The sequence below is a fragment of the Monodon monoceros genome, unplaced genomic scaffold (genome assembly GCF_005190385.1).
Source record: "Monodon monoceros isolate NGI ecotype Baffin Bay Population unplaced genomic scaffold, NGI_Narwhal_1 Super_Scaffold_11, whole genome shotgun sequence".
Classification (NCBI taxonomy): domain Eukaryota; kingdom Metazoa; phylum Chordata; class Mammalia; order Artiodactyla; family Monodontidae; genus Monodon; species Monodon monoceros.
The window spans coordinates 80,958,675-80,980,227 of record NW_021703767.1 but is presented as its reverse complement, the minus strand read 5'-3'; the positions used below and the strand labels follow the sequence as shown (position 1 = coordinate 80,980,227).

The following is a 21,553-nucleotide window of genomic DNA, read 5'->3' as shown; positions in this document are numbered from 1 at the left end:
TTTGAAAAGGCAATGCTGGTAAAGACTCTGACCATGATCCTCTACCTGGGGATGAAAAAGAGAGGCAAGATTCGCCTCCCTCCTCTTCTGGGCTTCTCTGTGCCAGGCCCTGAGCTGGCTGTACGTACATTCAGTAGTGACTTCATTTAAATTTTAGAAACCAGTGCTATCATGGTTCCAACCCTTTCTTGTAATAATTCCAGCAAAATGAGACTTCTGTTCGGATGGTGGGGGTGGAGGTGGGAATTGCACCCCCATTTCTGATGGCTTCATTCTCCAGGGTCCTTTCTATGAGGTGTGGGGTGAAAAGGAGATAAAAGCAGTATGGACACATGGCTACTCTTTCCTGAACTAAAATTCCCAGGTGCAGAGTTGGACAAAAGATTCCTGTGCCCCTTCCAAATATAAGCAGTAGTCATTTGGACTCTGAGCTATTTGGATGTCTAGGCCAGTCCCGTCCAATAGAAATAAATTTTAAAAATTTTAGTAGCCACATTAAAAAAGTGAAAAGAGGGCTTCCCTGGTGGCGCAGTGGTTGGGAGTCCACCTGCCGATGCAGGGGACGCGGGTTCGTGCCCCGGTCTGGGAAGATCCCACATGCCGCGGAGCGGCTGGGCCCGTGAGCCATGGCCGCTGAGCCTGCGCGTCCGGAGCCTGTGCTCCGCAAAGGGAGAGGCCACAGCAGTGAGAGGCCCACGTACCACAAAAAAAAAAAAAAAAAAAATAAGTGGAAAGAAACAGATGGAATTAATTTTAATAATACACTTCAATTCACAAATATTATCACTACAACATGTAGTTAATCTAAAAATCACTGAGATATTTAAAATTCATTCAGACTACATTTTTGAAATTTGATGTGTACTTTATACTTATAGCATCTCTCAACTTAGAGTAACCCCATGTCAGGTACACAATAGCCACATGTGGCTAATGGCTACCATATTGGACAATGTAGGTCTAAGTCACTTTGGCAATCTATGGAGATAAAAAAAACAGAAAGGAGAAAATAAGACACATTATTTGGAATTTGGCTTGTTCTGAAAAATGACAGCAGATTGGGGAATGAAAAAGAGTGTAGACCCCTTGTCCAAGACACCTCTCAGTGGGGCCCGGCCCATTGTTCAAGTACCTTCCTGGCTCTCATACGTGACAGACAAGAACCTGAGGCTGAAGGAATTTAAAAGCTGCAGGGAAATGATGACTTTCTGACAAATTCCCTAATGGGTCTACCACTGTGGAAACTTAAAGTCTAATAAGTACAGAATGTCAGGTAGAAGATGATGTGTGGGTTAGTGTAATGACTCTGGCCTCTCCTTGGCCCCTGGGTTCCCCTAGCATCAGAAATAGATTTCATTGACTCAAGGGATTAGCTGTTTACTCATCCCGTTAAGGCTCAGTGAAAGCAGAGCCTTTGAGGTGTTCAGAATTACACATACCACAGGAATTATTTTGCAGTCCCAAACTTCCTGTCACTGATACCTGGCCATCCTGACATTTCTGCAAATCCAAAAATAAAGAGCAGGGATGAGGAGGCCAGAGAAGTCAGAGGAAGTAGCGTCCTGAATGACTGTGTTTAAAATCTCCTGCCAGTGGGTGTTATCAGGTCTCAGGGCTGAGAAGGCCAACAATCTCAGCTCTTCGTTGGTGGGGAGCTGGTGTGTCTTGTGGGTGATGGGAATGTGGTGACAGTGAGGCCCTTGTCACTCTCTCATTAGGGTAGGAGTCTGCCCTGCTTATCCTTCCATCTATTAAATGGGTTCTATTGGCACGAAGAGGAGTAAGTGAACTCATCAGGGTGAATTCTTTACCACCTGGGGACACCATGGCAGCGGTCATTGTCACCACCTTTACAGGTGCAGGGCAGCAGACATCTGATATCAGTAAGATATTCCAGGTCCTCCAAAAGAGGCGAAGACTGCAGCTCTCTTTGCCAAAGGAGTCCGACTCTAATCATCTTAAGGAAGTAAAAGTGGGGGTTGGTTTACATACTACTTCTCCTCTTACAAAGTTTGGGAAGTCAAATAGGGAGCAAGAGCTTCTGCAAATGTCAGCCCCAGATTCTCTTAGGGTTACATGTTGGCTACTTGTTTTCTCAAGAATTTCCCTTTCCAGCTTTTAAAGAGTGAGCACACAAACCCTGCAAGCATTTTATTGAGACAAGGCTAAGGGTACACCAGTGAGATAAAAACAATCCTGGTTCTTCACTGCTTTGCAATAAAATATTAAACACGCACAAGCTAAAGGTATATGAAAAAAAACAGAAAGATTTTGTGAAGTTCTTCATAATTTGAAAGATGAACCGATTGGATTATTATAGGTCAGCCCAGGGCAAATAAATATCTTGACCGCTGAAAGAAATGGAGAATCTGTTCCTATGCATTTCCTTTTTTTTTTTTTTTTTTTTGCCGAACCATGCAGCATGTGGGATATCTTAGTTCCCCGACCAGGGATAGAACCCGAGTCCCCTGAAGTGGAAGCGTGGAGTCTTAATCACTGGACTGCCAGGGAAGTCCCTCTATGCATTTCCTTGGGGGACAATTAGTCTGTATTCTTTCCTTCTTTTCCTCCCTCCCTCCCTCCCATCCCCCCACCCACTTCCATCTTATTTGTAAGAATGAATTAAAACCATGCTCAGTTTTGGCTTTTGGGGTTAGGGCTTGGTTATCTAGTTGAGGGGAAGTTGTATCTTCCTTTTCGGCATGGTCATCCATTTGGTCAGCAATACTAAGTGAATGTCATTTTTTGCATATGGCGCTTGGCACAGATGGACAGGAAGGCCTTAGGAATCCTGTTTTTTCTGGCAGCCAGAGCTGGGCATGTTAAGAAAGACTTGCAGCTGAGGACTCTGAAGGCAGCCGTGGGTGTAACCTGCCATCTAGACGCTCCCAGGCAGATCACCCAGTCTTGCGGCTCAGCTTTCACTTCTGGCCCGTGGCTTACAGGTGCTGCTTTCCCCTCCTTTCTATCTTTTCTCTCTGTCATCTACTTCAGATCTGGGTTCTGCTCCTGTGAAGAACCACTTCCTTTGACCATCCTTCTCTGTTCTAATGGGTTGTCTTCACTCACTGAGGACTTGATTGGGACTGTCTGTATCAGAATTATCTCAGGGGCTTGTTAAAAATGCAAATTCCCAGACCTTGCCCGGACCAACTGAATCAATATGAATCAGGATCTGTCACAGGGCTGGAATCTGCATTTCTGACAAAGGGTACAGGTGGGGTATAGGCGAGCCATCACGCACTAAATTTTAAGGCCCGCCTCCCCACCCAATGCTGCTGCATTCGGCAGCATGGAGATGGAGGGCTGTGCAGAGGCTGCATGGCTCAGGGTCCATAGCTAGGTGGGCACTGGAACTCGACTCTAGTGATTCCCGGCTCTATCACTCACCAGCTTGGACTGGTCTCTATCTTTCTAAGCTACAGATCCTTCTTACAAAATGTAAAAGGGCAAGGGCTATACCCACCAATAGGGACACTGTGCCTGGTGTGCATTAGGTACTCAGTACATATCAGTAAGTTATTCTCTGGTTTAGGAAAAAGGACACGAGTTTCTGTCACACTGTAAAGATGGGAAGCCCGTGCTCCAGAAGTCCTCTGACCCCCCGAACACCAGACCTGTCAGTCAAGTCTGATTTGCAGAAGCTGAAGACTGCGTGAAGTGGAACCTGAGCAGGTGGTCCCAAAGTAGAGGGGCTTTTGAGCCAAGAAAAGGAGGGAGAGGTCTGCCTAGGTCACTGGGGAAGGAGCTGGAGGGTGCTAGGGAAAGACGTCTTCCCCCATGAGGGCAGGGGAGCTGGGGAGATAAACCATATCAGGACAGCAGAGACCCCTGAATATGTTTCTCGTCCAGCGCCCCCATCCTCTCAGAGCCTGATCACGGGTCCAGCAATGCCTCTCTCTTCTGTTTTAGTAATAGAAAAAGAGGGCGGCATTGGGAGTCAGAAAACGAAGGCAAATCCCTTAGTCTAATCCTCTATTTCCTCACTTACAGAGCGGAGGTAGTACTGCCCTCCAGCGTAATCATAAGAATCAAAATATCTGTGAATATGGTAAATTTTAAATCCCATAAATATAAGGTATTATTATTCTTCCTTTTCTCTTTCACGGTTCTCCTTTTAGTTTTCTTATTAAAAAACAAAACCCTTTCCTTAACCCTGCTCTTCCCTCAAGCTACCGATCATTTCTCTTTTTCTTTCCTTTTTTTAAACCACCAACATTTGCAAAAGAGGCACAGGTTATGATTGAGATGATCACACAGTCTTGGTCTGGAGGGGCTTATGTGCATATGAAACTGGGCAGCATAATTCCCAAGACAGGGAAGCAGAAAGGAAGGAACCTGGCTTCGGAGCAAGGTACAGTGTGTGTGCACTTCCTCGCCCGGTGTCCTGAGGCTTCATCTGTAACATGCGGATGGTGGGGACAATAATACCTGCAGGATTGCTGTGAGGACTAAAGTCTAGCACCATGGAGAGCACACAGTAGGTGCTCAATAAATGCTAGTATCTTTGTTTCACCTTCCTCCCAAACCCCAGTTCTATTTATGGAAATGATCGATAACTTTTCTCCCCAGTGCTGTCCCCAACAGTTTGGGCAGCAGTGTCCACCCCATGCACTTTGGACCAGAAGCTGAGTTCAACAAAGCAAACCAACTGAGCTGTGCTACATGTGATGGGAGCTAGGGGAGAAAGAGGAACATGGTGCTGTCCTTCTACCGTCTGTGTCTGTGTGTGTATGTGTATGGGTGCGTGCATGTGTACGTGCATGTGTGTGTGTTTCAGGAGGGCTGAGACAGGCACATTAAAACAACCCCTTCAATCTAAGGCAGAGGTGAGCACAGAGGACTGTGGGAGCATCAGGGGGAACACAGAGCTCAGCCTGAGGGGTCAGCCAGGAGGAGATGCCCCAGAGGCTTATGAGCACTTGGACTGTGGGGAGTGGGGCTGGGATGAGGGGAGAGAACAGGAGAGATGGAATTCTGAGAGCTAAGCCAGTAGAGCCAGCTTGAGACAACGTCTTCCCTGGAGGATCAGAATTTCCAATTCTGGAAGCTCACCTGAGAGTCTCCTTCTGACCTCAGCCCTTGGTTATTTCTTGGTGTCGCTTTTCTTTAACTACTTCAAACTATCCAAAGGGTAAATAGGTCTTTTGAAAAATGTGCTGTCTTTTGAATGATAGGGGCAGGAGCTTCCTCCATAATCATGGGCGGGGCTTGGTGCGATCAGGATGTCCATGCCCAGGCCAGATGCAAGGATGCCTGGACTTGAGTCGAGCCTGGGGGCAGCCGGGATAGGTAAAGAATAGGGACCCAGAGGGGACAGTGGAAGACTAGAACCCTTCCTGCCCACCCGGGCACTTGTCTCCCGTTCAGAAAAGCCATCCCTGGCCAACTCACCACGCCGATGGAGAAGTAGTTGTTCATGATGTTGTACGGGACCTGGTCCCCATTCTCCACCTCCTCTCTGGGGATGACTTCCAGATGCCAGCGGTCCAGCATCACCAAGGGGCTCTGCTCAATGTCCTTCAGGATTTTTGTCAGGCTGCCCCCTTCATAACCTGTGGAGCACAGCACTGCATTTACCCCCAGAGCAGAAAGGCTAAGTTGTTGCTGATGCAACAGTCAGGGCAAGGAGCCCCTTGGGCATCTGGGGCCAGGAGACTCCCCAGTGTGTCTGTGGGCCAGAGCCACTCGGGTTCCCTGGGCCACAGAGAAGGAGAGGACAATATGGAGTATTAGAAAGAAGCTGGGGTGATCTGGAAGCCAGAGTAACAGGGGTAGGGCTGGGTGCTGGCCAAAGATGGGCAGGCCTGTGTAGCTGAAGTGAGCCTTGGGGAATTGGTGGGCTGGATGGTTGGGAAGCTGCACATGGGAGAACTAAGGATCTGTTCCAGGACTGTGTCATGATGGAGATGGACAGCACCGTAGGCAGAATTTTAAGATGGTCCCCACATTTCCTGCCCCCGGGGTATATATACCCAGCAAACCCCCAGGACCTGTGGATAAGATGGGGTAGTCACGGTCATGATTTGGTATATTACATGGCACAGCTGACTTCAAGAAAGTGAAATTATCCTGAGTGGATCTGACCTAATCAGGTGCGTCCTTAGAAAGACTGGGCTTTCCCTTAAGAAATAGATTTGAAGCTTGAGAGGGATTGGAAGGAAGGGGGATTCTCTTCTGCCAGCTTTGAAGATGGAGGGATCCATCGGCCAAGGAACACGGGAGGCCTCTAGGATCTAAGAGTGGTCCCAGCTGACAACCAGCAAGGAGACAGGGACCTCAGTTCTACAACCACAAAGAACTGAATTTGGCCAACAACCTGAATGAATTTAGAAACAAATTCTTCCCCCAGAGTCTTCAGAGAGGAGCGCAGCCTGTTCAGTGCCCTGATTCTACCCCGTGAGGCCCTGAGCAGAAGACCCAGTCACGCTGTTCCAGGACTTCTGACCTACAGGACTGTGAGCTGATAAATGGATGTTTTAAGCCTCTATGTTTATAATCATTTGTTACTATTACACAGTAGCAATAGAAGATTAATGTAGCAAGTGAACTGTAAGTGAGAAGTTAGTGGGAGAGACAATCTTTTCTTTCAAATAACACTTCTATGTTCCTGCTTACCTTTGGGACAACCCTGAAGAGTATTTTCAAGTTGTCAGGGCTCTAGTCCGCTCCTTAGGGGATGCCTCACAAGACAGCAATGATACCAACAAGGGAGCTGAGGGCCTTGATGCTATCTGGGAGCACAAGGCTGTGTGAAATGTGTGCCTCGCTATGCTGCCTAGATGCCCAGAGCGTGGGGCTACAAGTCTGCCTGTCCCCTCTTGAACAGAGGGTCCTTCCCTAGCCCAGTGTGTGGTTGAGGACCCTGGGAGCTCTGCCCACGCCTGCCAACTTCCTTCTAGGGCTGGCTCCTGCTTGCTCTGCCCCTGCCCTCCAAGCACGCACACTGACCGCTGCTGGCCTGGTCTTGGATCACGCTCGGAATTGATCCGCCACGTGGAGTCTCACCCCAATTCTGCCTGCTAGGCTGACCTGTCTGTTCCGTGTGCTGACCTGAACCTCTCCACTCTCTGGAGCACGCCCAGCTCCACAGGGGCTGTTGCAGTTTGCAAGGTTCTCCTTAGCTCCTGCCCATTGCACTGTGAGCTGGCTACCATTCTGAGTTCCCCCCTTCGGTGAATTTCAAAATGAGGGCCCCTGGCCATGGGGCCCTAAGATGATCTGGACGCCCCTAGTAGCTGGCAAAGTGGCTTTTCGGTCTGCATTCTGAATCCTAATTCAGAAGATCAATAATTTGGAGAGGGGGAATTTCATGCAGAAAAATCCCTAAGTGAGCCCTACTGGGATGAACCCTGGAGGGGAGACAAAGGAGATTCTACCCTGAAGTTGACTTGTTCTACTGGGGGAGGCAGACTCGAAGCTGAGTTTCAGGCTGACAGTAAATCTAGTGAGGGGTGGACACAGGTGTCGGCATGGAATGGAGGTTAAAGAAAAAGTGTGGAGTAGAGATGATCCCAGAGTTGAGTATTACTCCGTGGAATGTGATCCCTAAGAGGGAAGTTCAGCCTAGCTCTGCAGAGCCTCCCTGTAGATTGGAGCACTCATCTCCAGGGTAAGGCCTCTCCCATGCAGACTCACCCCCTCCCCAGCGGAGACAGCGGGCCAGGTCATTTCCCGTTCCAAGAGGCAGGACAGCCACGGGTGGATGCTTTGCGAAGTTGGCCTTATCTGCAACCCATGAAGAGGAAGAGAGAACCATATGCCATGTGATTATAGAAGGCTCAAGTTGTCTAGTTATCCCTGATCTAATGCTTGAAGCCCTCCATAGCACTGTTTGAATTCTTCTCCTGATGGGGAACTGACTACTTCCTAAAGCCATCTTTTCCATCTGCAGTGTGTTAACCACTGCAAAGGAATCTTTCAAATTGAGTTAAATCTGTCTCCCTGTAACTTTCACCTGTTTATCCTCATTTCATCCTAATTCTTTCCTTTGGGGTGAAGCATATAGCTCAAAAACATTAGTTTGCACAGTTTTAATCTTTAATGATAAGTACCATTTACCCCATTTATCCTTCAGACAGACCCTGCAAGGTATTATCATTCTCATGGATGAAGAAATGGAGGTTCACAGAGAGAAAGTCATTCCATAGCCAGGATCCAAACCCAGATCTCTGTGGCTCCAAGTCCATGCTCCTCCTTTCTTCAGAGGCCAGGCAGGTGCATGAATAGTAAAACAGGTGGGTCTGAGATATCAGAAAATGGTGGGGCACTTGGAAAACTGAAGATGCCTCGCTCGTCTCAAGTCATTCAGGCTCAGAAGCTTAAAAATAACACTGTGTCTAATAAGCAAAACCCCCAGGTGTTATTTGGCACCCGGGTACCAGTTTGCCACTTCCACCACCTCCCAGACCTGCAAACACACCGATTCCTAATCCTGTCTCCCATGATGGTTGTAAAGGAGCATCAGACTGAACTGTTAGAGAAAGCACATCAGAACATGTATGTTTTAATCTGGCTGTAGGTCTACAGCAGCATGCTGGCTGAGCTGGAAAAGTTGAAGGAAGCCAGACACCCACCGGGCTCCGGAGGACACCACTTACATAAACCTCAGTGCACCAGGTGCCGGGGGAGGATGTGAGGGATGTGATTGGGAAGCATGGCTGGGGGTTGAGTGGGGAGTGATGCAAGAATCAGAATCCTGCGTGAAGCTCATGCTAGGGCTGCCCCAGCAGAACAGGTGTTCATAGATGCCCCAGGTAATCAGACTCATGCCGGCAGTGGCTGAGCTTAGGCAAGACTCAGGGCTGAGACTGCCACCAAGAGGGTTGAGAGGGAGTAAATCAGTGGACTCTCTCATCTTCCCAGAACACACAGTCCATGTTTATGCCTCCCTGCCTTTGCATGTGCTCTTCCCTTTGCCTGGAAGGCCCTTGTTTGCTTAGGTCTGCCCCTTCTTCTGTGGTTCCCATCCCAGCAGATCAACCATCCTCACAGTGTTGAGGCTAGAAACATGGATGTCATTCTAGATTTTTCCTTCACACACCAATTTCTATACGCTGTCCCACATCCATTTACACATCAATTTCTATATGCTATCCCCTTAATAGCTCTCCAAGCAATCTCTCCTCTCCATCCTGTGGTGATGGTTGAGTTCTGGTACGGTATGATTCCCTCCCACTGCTATTGCTGCAGCAGCCTCCTCTCTGCCTTCTCAGCCTCCAGTGTGTTCGCCACACTTCTACCCAGGCAGGAAATCCTTGAACCATGAGCCTGATCACACTAGTCCACCGCTTTCCCTTCTGCCATGGCTCCCACCACCCCTTAGCGCGCAGCAAAGCCCTTCCTGGCTCTGCCTTTCTCTCTAGCCTCATCCTTCTCATGTCCTGCCTCCCACTCGACATGTCAACCTTGCTGAAGTGCTTTCAGGGCCTTAAACCACAAGCTCTCTGTTGCTCAGCACAGAGCCCTCCCTGGTTGCCCTAGTCTGGACCTGGTTCCTCTCCAGAGTGTTTCTTTAGTACCAGGGGCGATCTCATCACACTGTCTTGTAACTGACTACTTGTTTGTTCCCCAAATGCCCTGTAACCTCCCTTGGGGAGCTATATCTCATTCACCATAGTATCTCCACACATATTTACTGAAGGCCTAGGTGCCGTGTTAGGTGCTCTGGCTCTAATAGCAGGCAAAAAAGCCATGGCTCCGGCTCTCATGGTACCTACAGTTGAGAGGGAGAGACAGCTATTAACAAGGTCTTCATAGAAATGATGCATAATTTCAGATTCATACTGGGAAGGAAAGGAGTGTGGTCCTGTAATGAGTTATCAGGGAAGGCTTCCCTGAAGAAGCCACACTTTAGCTGAAATCTGAAGTAGAAGCAGACCAAGCAAAGGCCAGGGGAGCAGAACAGACAGGCCCTGTGGTAGAAGGGACACTGGTGCCTTCAAGGGTCTGAGAGAGGGACTGGGTGTCTGGGTCTAGAGGGAGAGGATGGCGGTAGGAAATGAGGCTGGCTGGGCAGTTGCTAGACCACTTAGGGCCCTGTGGAGCATCTGAAGAGCTTTTATCTTTATCTAAGAATCCTGGGAAGCCACTGATGTGCTCTGCACACATCACAACCCCACTGACATTCAGGAATGACCACTCTGGCTGTAGCAGGACAGCACATCAGAGAGGGGACCGAAATGGGGCGGCGGAGAGCTCAGAACAAGGGCTTCAGCCTCTCTCTCTTGAATGAATGAAAACTGTGCAGTTACTCCTTTTACCCTTGTTTTTTAATCTTTGGGCCACTAACCTGTGAAAAAGCAGATCACCTCACATGACCTTCCTGTTCTGGGCAGCGTATATCACCTGTGTCCTCTGTAGCTGAATTTTATAAAACTTATCAGCAAAGCCTACTTTCTCCTTCCCGATGGAGAGGGACCCGTGTGAGCAGCTCCAGGTACTGCAGCCATCCACCCCCTGCTGATCAGCTTCTCCTTCCTCGGCTCCCAGAGGACGCCTCCCTCCTCCCACAAACAACTCCAGAGCCCGAGGTGACAGGAGAGCGTGGGTGGCTGCTTGGCAGGGCTGTGTCCATGGAAACCAAAGTGCCTGTGGGGGAGTAGATGTGGCAGGTGTGCGGGGTGCCGGTCCCCCCTCCTCCAGGTGGTCTGCTTACGACCCCTGGGGGCCCAGGCTTCTCCACCCTGTTCAGGGTCTATTCTGGCCCATCCTTGACTCCTTCCTTTCCCTCATCTCCCACATGAAGTCTGTCGGCAAATCTTGCAGGCTCCACCTTCAAAAGATATCTGACTCCTTCTCACCACCTCCTCTGTCACTACTGTGGTCCATGGCACAGTCCCCCTCCTTGGATTACTGCAGGAGCCTCCTAACTGCTCTGCCAGCTTCCACCCTTTTCTGTTTCTGTAATCTGTTGTGTCCCTGCTTTGCTGAAAACCATCCAGCATCTTGGGACCTTCCCAGTATGAAAGCCACATTCCGTATAATGTCCTACATGTCCTAGTGACTTGGCCCTGCATTATCTCTGCTTTATCCCCTGCCACTCTACCCTCACGCACTACACGCCAGGCACGGTCTGCAGCCTTCCCACTGCCTTTGGCAGCCTGGCCTGCTCCTTCCTCAGGGCCTTTGTATTTGCTGTTCCTTCCACCCTCAGGTATCCGCAAGGCTCACCCTCCTCCAGGTCTCCATGCAAATGTCATCTGCTCCTCACGGCCTTCGGAACCACCTGGTCTTAGATTGCAACCCCACTCCCTCCGCCGAGCTCCCTTTCCCGCTTTTCTGCTGTTTTTTATCACCTTCCAACACACTGTATGTTTCACTTATTTCTTTGTTTATTGCCTGTCTCTTCCCTCTAGAAAGGAAACTCCGTGAGGGTGGGATATTCGTCCTCTGCTCACTGCTGCATCACCAGTGCCTTGAGGGGCGCTGGGCACCTGGAGGTGCACAGCTAGGATTCGGGGAATGAAGGACAAAAAGACCAAAGCAGTGCAGGGCTTGTTGCTCTGGGTCATCTCGGACTTTGATGACCGCCCTCCCCAGCAATACCCCTGGCTGCTTTCCTATGCTTATGTCCCATGTCCCAGTGTTCATCTGGGTGCTCCAGGGTTAGATCTTGAATATACCCCTTGTCCGAGAATTTCAGAATCATTTTCCACCATTTACTGGTGGTGCTGTGTCCAAGGACCCACAGATCCAGGCAGACCTGGACTAGAGCCAGGCCTCCTGATACCCAGCCTGGGCCCTCCCTACCCTCCCTATAGCCGTTTGGATCTCGGCCTATTGGACACAGCCCACCGTGGCGCTTCTTTGCTTGCATTCATCTGTGCTTTCTAGGTGCGCTTTCTGGGCTCCAGCTGCAGATGTTCCTCTCAAGGTGTCTTGCCCCGGGCTATGAATCAGTGCTTAGTTCTTTGGCCTTTATCCAGCGCCCTGGACCTGCCTGGAGTCCCAGCCCTGCTCCTTTCCCTGCAACCCCCCATCTGGCCTGTCCTGCAACTACCTAAAGCCCGGCCATGACAGCTATTTATGAAGCAAGGCCTGAAACTAAGCTGTTACATCTGCACCAGTGGGAATCCTTCCATTATCTTCTTTTATTCTTTTTTCCACCCAGAGCAAATATTTAGGCAAGCACTGGTCCAAGAGTAGAAACAAGGATGAACAAAACATGGCTCTGTTTCTCTTTCTTGTTGATTGCCTTCCTCTGACTTTAAATATATTTATTTTAAGTCAACTGCAAAAGCCCTTCCAGCCCATTCTTACCAATGCAATCCAAAATCCAGCCAACTGTCCCATCTCCTCCGCAGGCCAAGACACGGAAGTCTGGAGTATCACGGAAAAAGTTGAGTCTGGAAGTAGAAAGGCCAAAATGGTTTTGTTTACAGGCTGACCTTTGACACTCCTTGAGTCAGAGTCCCCCGACCGCTCCCTTCCCTGGGAGTATGTTATGACCTTGATTCCTTTTGGGGTTGAAAGGGTCACTTAATGTTATGAAACCAGAACTTAACTAAGCAATGCCATTGAGTATGAATCCCATGGAGCCATCTTTGTATAAGGAGATGCTGACTCAACATTCAACACAGAAAATGGTTTTTTAGAAATTCTCTATGATTTAGGCAGAGGAGTCCGTAGTTTCCTTATTTTGGCACTGATACAACTAACCCCCAGCATTCTGACTCCTCTCCAGCTCTCTCACCTGCTCTGTCCTCACGACCTCCCCTTTAAGTCAGATGCACTGAGCTGGCTGGATCCTCATCCCACCCAGACCTAAGTGGAGTGAGCACCATCTCCCCTCGGGGGTCTTAACCCTTTAGAGCAGGGCTCTTAACCTGAAGTGCATATCTAAGGGGTCTGGGAGTAGAAGCCAGAGGGCCACGAACTGGAAGAAAATGTTACACTCTTAACTTCCCTAAAGCTCTAGGTGAAAATTAGCATTTCCTTCAATTATGTATGTAGGCCACAAATCACAGAGGTATTAACAATGCCTGTGACTTTGTTAAGCGGCCGAAATCACAGGTATTTTGATGTTTTACCACAGCTGTGGCAGATATTTTACATCACTTCTGCTCATCGCTGCTTTTAACTTACAGTAGCTATTAGACCTGTCTCTGGAACTTGGTATATAATGTCTTAGTAAATCACATATATTCTCCTATCACAAATTTGTTTTTTAACCTTTTGATAACTGTTCTTTTCAATATAATGAGTTTCCCTGTTACTCCTATGTATTTCATTTTATACATTAAAAAATATTATCTTAATATTAAGAAGTGGTCCGTAGACTTCATCAGACTGCCAGATAGGCTCCTGGTGCAAAAAAGGTTAAGAACCTCTGCTTTAGCACAGACACGACCTGTGGAGGCCTTGAGGTGGGGCTTGAGAAGCTGAAGCTCAGTATTTCCTCTTTGCCCTGCATGGTGATCTGAGAAGACCCCTTCTGAGTCACCAATGTATGCATGGGCAAATTAACATCCCCTTCCCTCTCTTTCTCTTGCAGAACTCTGCTCTCCTGTATGAAGTGGGCTCTTAATGGAGGCTCCCTTCAGCTAGACAGCCTGTCTCATTACAGGCTGACATGTACAGCACAGAGAGATACTCAGGGCACAGTGGCTCTAGAAGTAGCCACCAGGCTTGTCATCCTGGGCAAAACCAATTGAGAATAGATGCAGTTAAGTGAGTACTGTCTGTATTCAAGTATTAAAATGCCCTAAAAGAGAGCCGGCTGGTAAAGGTATTTGTGGGCTGCTGCTCAGTCACAAGTCACAGTGGAGCAGTAACTGGCAACCACGGTGACCGTGATGGTACGTGCAGCCGTACGGGTGGGCTCTATTTTGAAGTCAGTTTTACAGGTAAGTCACGGCAGAGGTGCTGAATCTACATTCATGCTTCTTTCCCCTTTAGTGGGTCTTGCACCAACGCTGCCATTAATAATAGCTTTGTGTCAAACCAAAGACAGGGACAGAGTTCCTTTTTAGAGTCCTTACTCCAGCCCCTATTAAGGTCTTGCTGAGCCCAGAGTAGAAATGCAGGTTCAGATGTTGGGCAAAGCAGCTGTGTGTTGGAAAGCCCAGCCTAGCAGGTGCAAGTCTGAGGACCTGGCACTGAGATAGCTTTGGGCTGGCTGGCAGACGTCTCTAGTGCACTGTCTCTGGCTGGTAAGAAGGTACCAGTCCTTGGGTACCTTCCAGCCCTAATGCTGGAGGGGCCTCTGATTACAGGGCTCATCATGTCCGCCACCAGCACAAGGACCAGCTCCTCCCGTAGACCTTGGGTTGAGCTGCAGAGGGGCTGCCTTGTCTCCTCTCATCGTTCCCCGTCTCCTTGACACTTTGCTGGTGAGCAGGGAAATGGCCAACAGGCAAATGACAGGAGGAAAAGGGCCGGGAGGACCTTAACAACGTCTAACTTGGATGATTCAGGAAAAAAGTGATTTCATTGAACAACCAATTGTCTTGATCCTTAAAGGCCCCCACAACAGAACACGCAGTGGAGCTCTAAGTCAGCTGTACAGATTTCTGAAACACAGACAGACAGTGGTAAGAAAACTCTTTCCTTCTCCCTGATAATTCAGTATGAAGATACCAGCTAATATGGCCTTGCAAGTAAGTTAAAGTAATCTACCAGCCCGCCCTTCTTGTCAAGCCAACAAATGACATATGCAATTTCTCCCTCTTACAAAATCAACAACTTTTTCTGGGATAAAGTACAGGAGGCTGCTTCCCAGAGTTAGCCATAATGGGTGGTCCTGAGTATCTCCAGGAGGAAGTAAGAGTAGATATGAGGAAAAGAAGAGAAAAGGAGTGAAATGGCAAGAAGGACAAGTCCACCGATGAAAGAGACAAAAAAAAACGTGACCCCCCAAAGCTAGCTTCTTTAGAGATCTAAGGGCGCGGGGGAGAAATAAGAAGTGAAGATCGTATCTCCATACCCTGGAGTAGGCCCCCCATTGTCCAGGTTGAAAACTTGTTTGGGGTTGAGCAGATAGTGGAATTTCCGAAGAATTCTATGGAAAAAAAAAGAAAGAGAGAGAGAGAGAGAGAGGCTGAGACAGAGAAGGGGAATGTCATTGTGAGAAGTCACAGGAGGGCAAGTACCTCTGCAGCCCATTGATGGTGGGAACGTGGGTGCATTTATACCCAAGAGGGGAGAAGAGTGCATGCAGGCCCTGCAGACCCTGAAGTCCCAGGTCTGGCTGGCCTCACCCATGCCCTCACCCCATTTCAAGGTCTTCCCCACCATCCAGCACTCTAGTGTCCAACCCCAGGAGTAGCACCCCTTGCACAGAGGACAGGACAGAGCAACCCGGAGAACAGAATTTCCATTCTCCTAAAGCCTTCTCCTTCATGGAGACCTTCTCCCAAATGTTCCGTATGTTCTAGGTAGAATGATTCTGCTCTTTGTGGGCTAGACAAAGGCACCAAGGGACCCTCTATGGAAAGGTCCCCCAAACCCTGGGATCAGGAGGACACGCAGGACGTGGGGTTGGGGCAGAGGAGGGCTGGGGGCAGTGACCACATCTAGGCTTGGTTTCAAGGCTCCAGCTTGAGGCTAATCAGGTCAGTTCAGGAGGGGTGCTCCGCCCCTAGGACTGGGGTGGGGACTCTCATAATTCTTGCTTAAACCCTGCTTATTATTTTTTAAAACCTGGATTCCAGATCACCCTGCCATCTGTTCACTGCTCCAGAGCTGAACACTGGGAGGCAGAGCTGCTCTGCCCCTTGCCACCCCTCCCCTCCCCTTCTCTTGGGGCTTCCCACTGACTGGGCGTTTCCTTCACTGATGAGACGGGTGCCCTGCTTTCTCAAGGGTGGGATAGGCCAGGAGGTCTCAACCAGGTGCCTCTGCCATGTCTCTTAAATCAAGAAAAGACTTGCAAGGCTGGGAAGTTAACGGATGTCTCAGAACTTGGTCTGATTCTGGGAACCATAATAATGGCCCACGTGACAGGCCCTAGGCCAGCACTGTGTCTATTTTAATGTTCACGAAACCCCTGTGGGAGGAGAAACGATTATTACCTCCGTTTTACAGAGGAGGAAACCAAGGCACAAGGACATTAAGTCCCTTGGACCAGGTCATCAAGCGGTCTGTGGTAGGGTTGGGATTGGACCACAGGTCTGCCATGTCCACAGCCCACTTGGTTACAGTTGGCCTAGCCTCTCCATCTCGAAAAAGAAGAGAACATACCTTTCTCCTTGTCTCCCTCCACTCTTGGGGTTCACCAAAACCAGCAGGGGGTGGGTACCCGGGGTGGGGATGATCTTATACTTAAAAGGCAAAAGAAAAAGAAATTAGCTCTGTTTCAGCCAATAGGAGGAACGCGATGAGAGTGGATGCTAAGACAGCTCCCGGGAGAGAAGCAGTTCCAGGCATGGAGGAGAGGAGGTCAGGAGGCAGTAAGGTGCTGGTCCACTGGCTGAGTTTTCTGAGGGATTAAACAGCTAAGCGTCTCCAGCCTAATGGCCTTTAAGTAGTGTTAATGGTGACAAGCGTTTGAAGTTGGGATCAGAGATGGGGCAATGGCATTACAACTTCAAATTATTCACAATGGTGTGGCATTGTGCCCACAGCACAAGATTAGATTTTGTGAGGGATACAACTGATTATGATCTTAAAAGTCAGGGCCATCTGGCCTACACCCAAATAAAATAACAGCCATGGAGTTAACTATACTTCCGCCCCAGTACCTTCCATATCCACATTTCCAGCCCCCATTTTCCTCCTGAGCCCTGGTTCCACATTTCTCACTGTCCAGGGGGTACATCCAGCCAGATGTCTCACCAGAACACGCTCCAAACCTGACCTATCTTCTTTCCCCACAAAACTGGCCCTCTCTCCTGGCTACTGTTATTATTCATCCAGTCATACAGGGAAGACCCTGTCCTGCCAATTCTTTCCCTGGAATGTCTCTTTATCTCCGGCAGCTGCCACAGTGCCCACACTGCTCGGGCCTTGCCCACCTCAGGGGAAGCCCTGTATGCTGCCCCCATGCAGTTCCTTCCCAGGACATCACTAGAAACCTTTAAAGACGTCTCGTTACCCAGAGGATAAAATCCAGATCTCCTAAGCCGGCATGCAAGGCATTTAAGTGCAGCCCCAATCTACTGTTTTCTCTTAATTACTCTAACCTTCACTGCAGTTCCAGCCAAGTCTGGCTCGTACCTTCTAGGGAGTTAATTCCCACCCTTTGGGGCTGCTCACACTGGTTTCTTCTCCTCCTGAAATGCCCACTTCCTTCTTTGCAACCTCTTGAAAAAGAACTCCTCATTCTCAGGGCCCAATTCAAGAGCTACTTCCTCTATGTTTTCCTTGATCATTGCAACGAAAGCTATTGCACTTGAAGCATATATTGGTTTGGCCAAAAAGTTCGTTCGGGATTTTCCATAAGGTCTTATGAAAAACCAGAACCAACTTTTTGGCCAACCCAATAATATCTTCTGGGTTTCTTTTGTTATCATTTATTTGTATATGTCTTTATTTTTTATTTTCTCAGGTAAATATCACAAAACATCAAATGGATTTTAATGCCTCAGGAGCAGGGCGTGTGTGTGTATAACCTTTCTACCAAGGGCCCCATTGCCCCAGATACAAGAGTGGGTACTCGATAAATACTTGTTATCTTCAGCAGAAAGACACACCGATAGAGATGCAGCTTTGCTCCGTATTCACTATCTAATGCCTACTTTTCCAGATTGCACGCTAAAAATTCACCAAACACAGGGCCATATTGTTTGAAATGGACAGCAGCATCCTTTATAAATTTTGGGAATTTTCTCATCTGCCAAGGGTGATTATTTGTGTGAAACCCAGAAGCATCTTGGAGCTTAAGGAGTAATTCTTTATCTCTGGGGGTGATATTCAAAATGTTTAACAACCTGTACAGCATGGGCACTGCCCAATCAGAACAGACGCAGGATAACCAGATAGATGCCAGCTGTAAACAACTGACATACCTGCAGTGTGTGAGTGTGTGTGTGTGTGTGTGTGTGTGTGTGTGTGCTCCATCTGACTTTCTCCCTTTCAAGGTGTCTAGAGCTTTCCCACATTAAGCACCACTGCTTATGTTTTACACTCATCTACATGTTCTCATTGAATCTTGGAGCATCTATGGGAGATGGGCAGTGCAGGGATTGCTATGCCCCCTTTCAAACAAGAAAACTTAAGGTTCAGAGGCAGAGGAGAAGGCCCCAGTGTGCTATTTCCTTTTCTGGTACTTGTTCTACCTCACCAGGCTGCCTTTCCTGCATTCCCTGGAACTTTGTGAAAGGCACAAAGAGAAGTTCATTGGTGAATCCAGCTAAAAAAATGAGTTCTGAAATACACGTTTAAGGATGAAGAAGAACTTTTGGGTCTAGTTAACTCTGTTCTGGCAGATCACATTCTGCAGACAGCTTGGCAGTCCTGGAAAACCTAATTGTCTATCTTTAAGCCACATTCTTGTTATTATTCAGGGAGTATGCATAATGAAGTTTTATGCATTGTGTTCGTAAAAAGGTGATAAAGCCAGTTCGGCCAGCCACGGGATCAACCAACCTCCCTTCGCACCACTTGCCTACAGTGTGGTTGTCAAAGGTAACCCCAGAGGCTGGAAATACAGTGTCCTGTGTGATATAATCAATCAGCTAAGAAAGCAGATGTTGAGATGTGTTTCTCTAGAAGCCAAATCCTGTTCTCCCCTCCACAGCCTTGGACCAGCTTAGAACGAGTGAGTAGATTTGGGGCTTGCCGAGGTACCTGTGTTACAAGTTCATCCTTGGCTGACATGCTACCATCAGACTTCCCATCTTGCCTGTCCTATAAAAGAGAGGAAAGACAAGCATCTTTTGAAAAAAAAATGCCTACTACAAAAAAGGAAATCAGAAGAAAAACAAATGGTTAATATACAGGAAGAGAACAGAAAACCAATATAGTGTAGGGAGGAGTTTTTCAAAGTGGGACTTTGGACGTAAAAAAAGAAATGTTCCCTTTGGGTTTCTCAAGGACTCTCCAGGCAGTTGTCATCACTTGCCCTGACTTTAACTTCGAGACACTGGAAGGGACACAGTGTTTCAGAGAAAACACTGAAATGGGCATAAATCTACTTTGTTGATTTAGAAGCCTGAGCTTTGAGAAGCAAGGTCTCAGATCTGGTTTCTCTGTTAAGCACTACCTAAATGATGTAATACTAAGTCATATGTCCTATTTTGTTTGTTTGTTTTTTCAATGTTTATTATTCATTTCATTGAGGTTTAATGTCACATATAGGAAAACGCTCAAATTTAAATCTACAGCTCTGCGAATTTCTGCACACGTATATGCCCTCGTAACTACTGCCTCTTCTGGCATAATTCTGTTGTGACTCCTGACACCTTATTGGTTTTGCCTGGCTTTTGAATTTCATATCAATGGAATCATAGACCATATCTTTTCTGAGTCTAGGTTCTTTTGTTCAGCATTATATTTTGGGGATTATCCATATTTTTGCATCTAAGCATGGTTGTTTTTTATTGCAATGCAGTATTCCATTACACTAATCTGACTCCACTTATTTCCCTATTCTCTTGTCAATGGTCATTTAGCTTGTTTCCAGTGCCTGACTGCTATGAATAAAGTTGATAGGAACATTCCCGGACATGTCTTCTGGTGGAATAAAGGCTCATATTTCTCACAGGAGGGCAACTGTTGAGTCATAGAGTTTGTGTATTTCCAACTTAGTAGATACTGCCAAATAGTTTTTAAAGTGGTGGGGTTTTTTTATTTAGTTTTTAATAAGAAAGAAGATGGTCAAGTCCAGGGTGAGATGTGAGGAATCAGTGGAACTCAGCAGCATCTTTAACATGGAAAGAGAACAGTTAAGGTGTTTGGTGCTTGGCTTGAAAGAGGGGTCTTCAACACAGGAGACAGAAACAGTTTCAGATGGGGATAAATAGAGTTTAATTTTGCATCTTTCATTTCCAAGAAGGGCTGTGACACCCAAGTGGAAACCTTCAAGGCAGAGGGAGGTCCATGTCTGGACACAGGAGACAGGGTGACAGGGATAAGGGAGGCCTGGGCAGCCTAGCTGTGCACAGGTGTTGACTGAGGTTCCATATATGTGATCTGCCTGCAAGGTGCTTAGAATGAATGCGCTTTCCTTGCTGGGCCATTTCAGAGCATTCTGGGTGGCCAGCGGTTGGAATCATTTTAGTCAGGGAAGTTTTCCCTGACAATCTGACTGTGCAGCACCGACCTCTTTGAAACCTGGGCTGAAAACACAAATCCTAAGAGTTGCTGAGGGAGCCCTCGGAGGGGTGTGAATGTCTGAATGCTGCCTGCATCTGAAACATGAGCTGGGGTTGCAGGGGAGCCAGAGCCCCATCGGGGTGGCAGCACTTACCCGGGTGATGGGGCATATTGACGTGGGCAGCAAAATATGGTCTCTGAGCTCCCCACCGTCACACAAAGTTGACAATTCACATTTGCGGTGAAACTGGAGGAAAAAATGAAGATGAGAGTTAAGTGAAAGTGATCAAGGAAATGTCAAGTATGAGGGTTTAGAAATTTACTAGGGAGGCAGGTTGCCTAGTGCTCCTCTAAATCCTGAGGCACTGCTGGCTTTCACAGTATAGTAGAGAGAGAGAGAGTGTGTGTGTGTGTGTGTGGTGTGTAGTGTGTACCGGTGTCTGTGCTTGGTTATGGGTGCCAAGTCTGCTGTGGGCAGAGAAAGGAAACCAAGTGCTGCCCACGGCAGCTGGAGCAAAACGGTCCCGAGCAGGCCTGTAGCCTGTCCGTATGGCACCCCCACGTGGATTCCAGAGCCCCCATGGGATATTTGCTCCCTAGGCTCTGAGACACTGGAAGGAAGGAGATCTTGTTGAACAAACTCATGAGAGGCTGGAGGTAAACCCCATGACTCAACCTCTGCATTTTAAGAGTGCTGCAGTCTGACACGTCCTTTCTGAGGCTGATACCCAGTCAAGGGGACAAGACACGGCACTGAGTCTGCTTTGGAAGGCAGGTCAGGCAGCTCCAGGTGTCCAAGGAGGAAGTGGACATTTGTCATGGATGATGGCAGTGGGCACAGGCCTCTTGTCCAGGCAGTGGGGTTGCTGTCAGGAGTATGCCTTCCTCTGATGCAGGTGACTGAGTATCTAATTCCTCTCCCACTCTGTCAGTGCCCCCGCCCCAGACAACACCCAGGCGAAGGAAGTTAATGGTCCAGCCTGCTGTTCACAGCTGCCTGGCCACAAAGAGAGTAGACTGGTCAGCTTCTTCTTAAGCAGCCCTGGGGGGTGCCCTCTCTCTGGGCATCTTGGTGATTTACTGGAGGCAGTTAGACTTAGGGCACTGAACAGGGGCTCTAGGCTCCCTCTCTAGCCTTGCCCACGTAGCTCTGCTCATGCCCTCTGGCAGGATGCTTGAGCAAATAACCACACTGAAAAGCAGCAGGACTGCCCTGGGCGCCAACCCACCATCATCCGGCACCACAGGCAGTGCCGCGCGGTGACACTCTGGTAGCACTTGATACTTTTGTGGCACCGGTCACACTTGACAGAGGAATTCCCTTCCACCCACGCGTGCTGCATCCCCTGCAGGAGGG

The 21,553-nt window shown here is 48.4% G+C and overlaps 1 protein-coding gene across 4 annotated transcripts in view; it reads right to left on the bottom strand.

Moving 5' to 3' along the window:
* DGKG (diacylglycerol kinase gamma) overlaps window positions 1-21,553 on the bottom strand; it is a 161,357-nt gene that overhangs the window by 83,512 nt on the left and 56,292 nt on the right. The window contains exons 11-18 of one of the 4 annotated variants that reach the window (XM_029214535.1): window positions 21,426-21,542; window positions 20,351-20,443; window positions 18,730-18,789; window positions 16,183-16,262; window positions 14,927-15,001; window positions 12,262-12,347; window positions 7,639-7,728; window positions 5,395-5,555 (exon numbers count right to left, since the gene is read on the bottom strand). In XM_029214535.1, the coding sequence (XP_029070368.1) occupies window positions 5,395-5,555; window positions 7,639-7,728; window positions 12,262-12,347; window positions 14,927-15,001; window positions 16,183-16,262; window positions 18,730-18,789; window positions 20,351-20,443; window positions 21,426-21,542 (762 nt within the window). The remainder of the gene's footprint in view (window positions 1-5,394; window positions 5,556-7,638; window positions 7,729-12,261; window positions 12,348-14,926; window positions 15,002-16,182; window positions 16,263-18,729; window positions 18,790-20,350; window positions 20,444-21,425; window positions 21,543-21,553) is intronic. The other 3 variants (XM_029214536.1, XM_029214537.1, XM_029214538.1) reach the window with 3 other exon arrangements.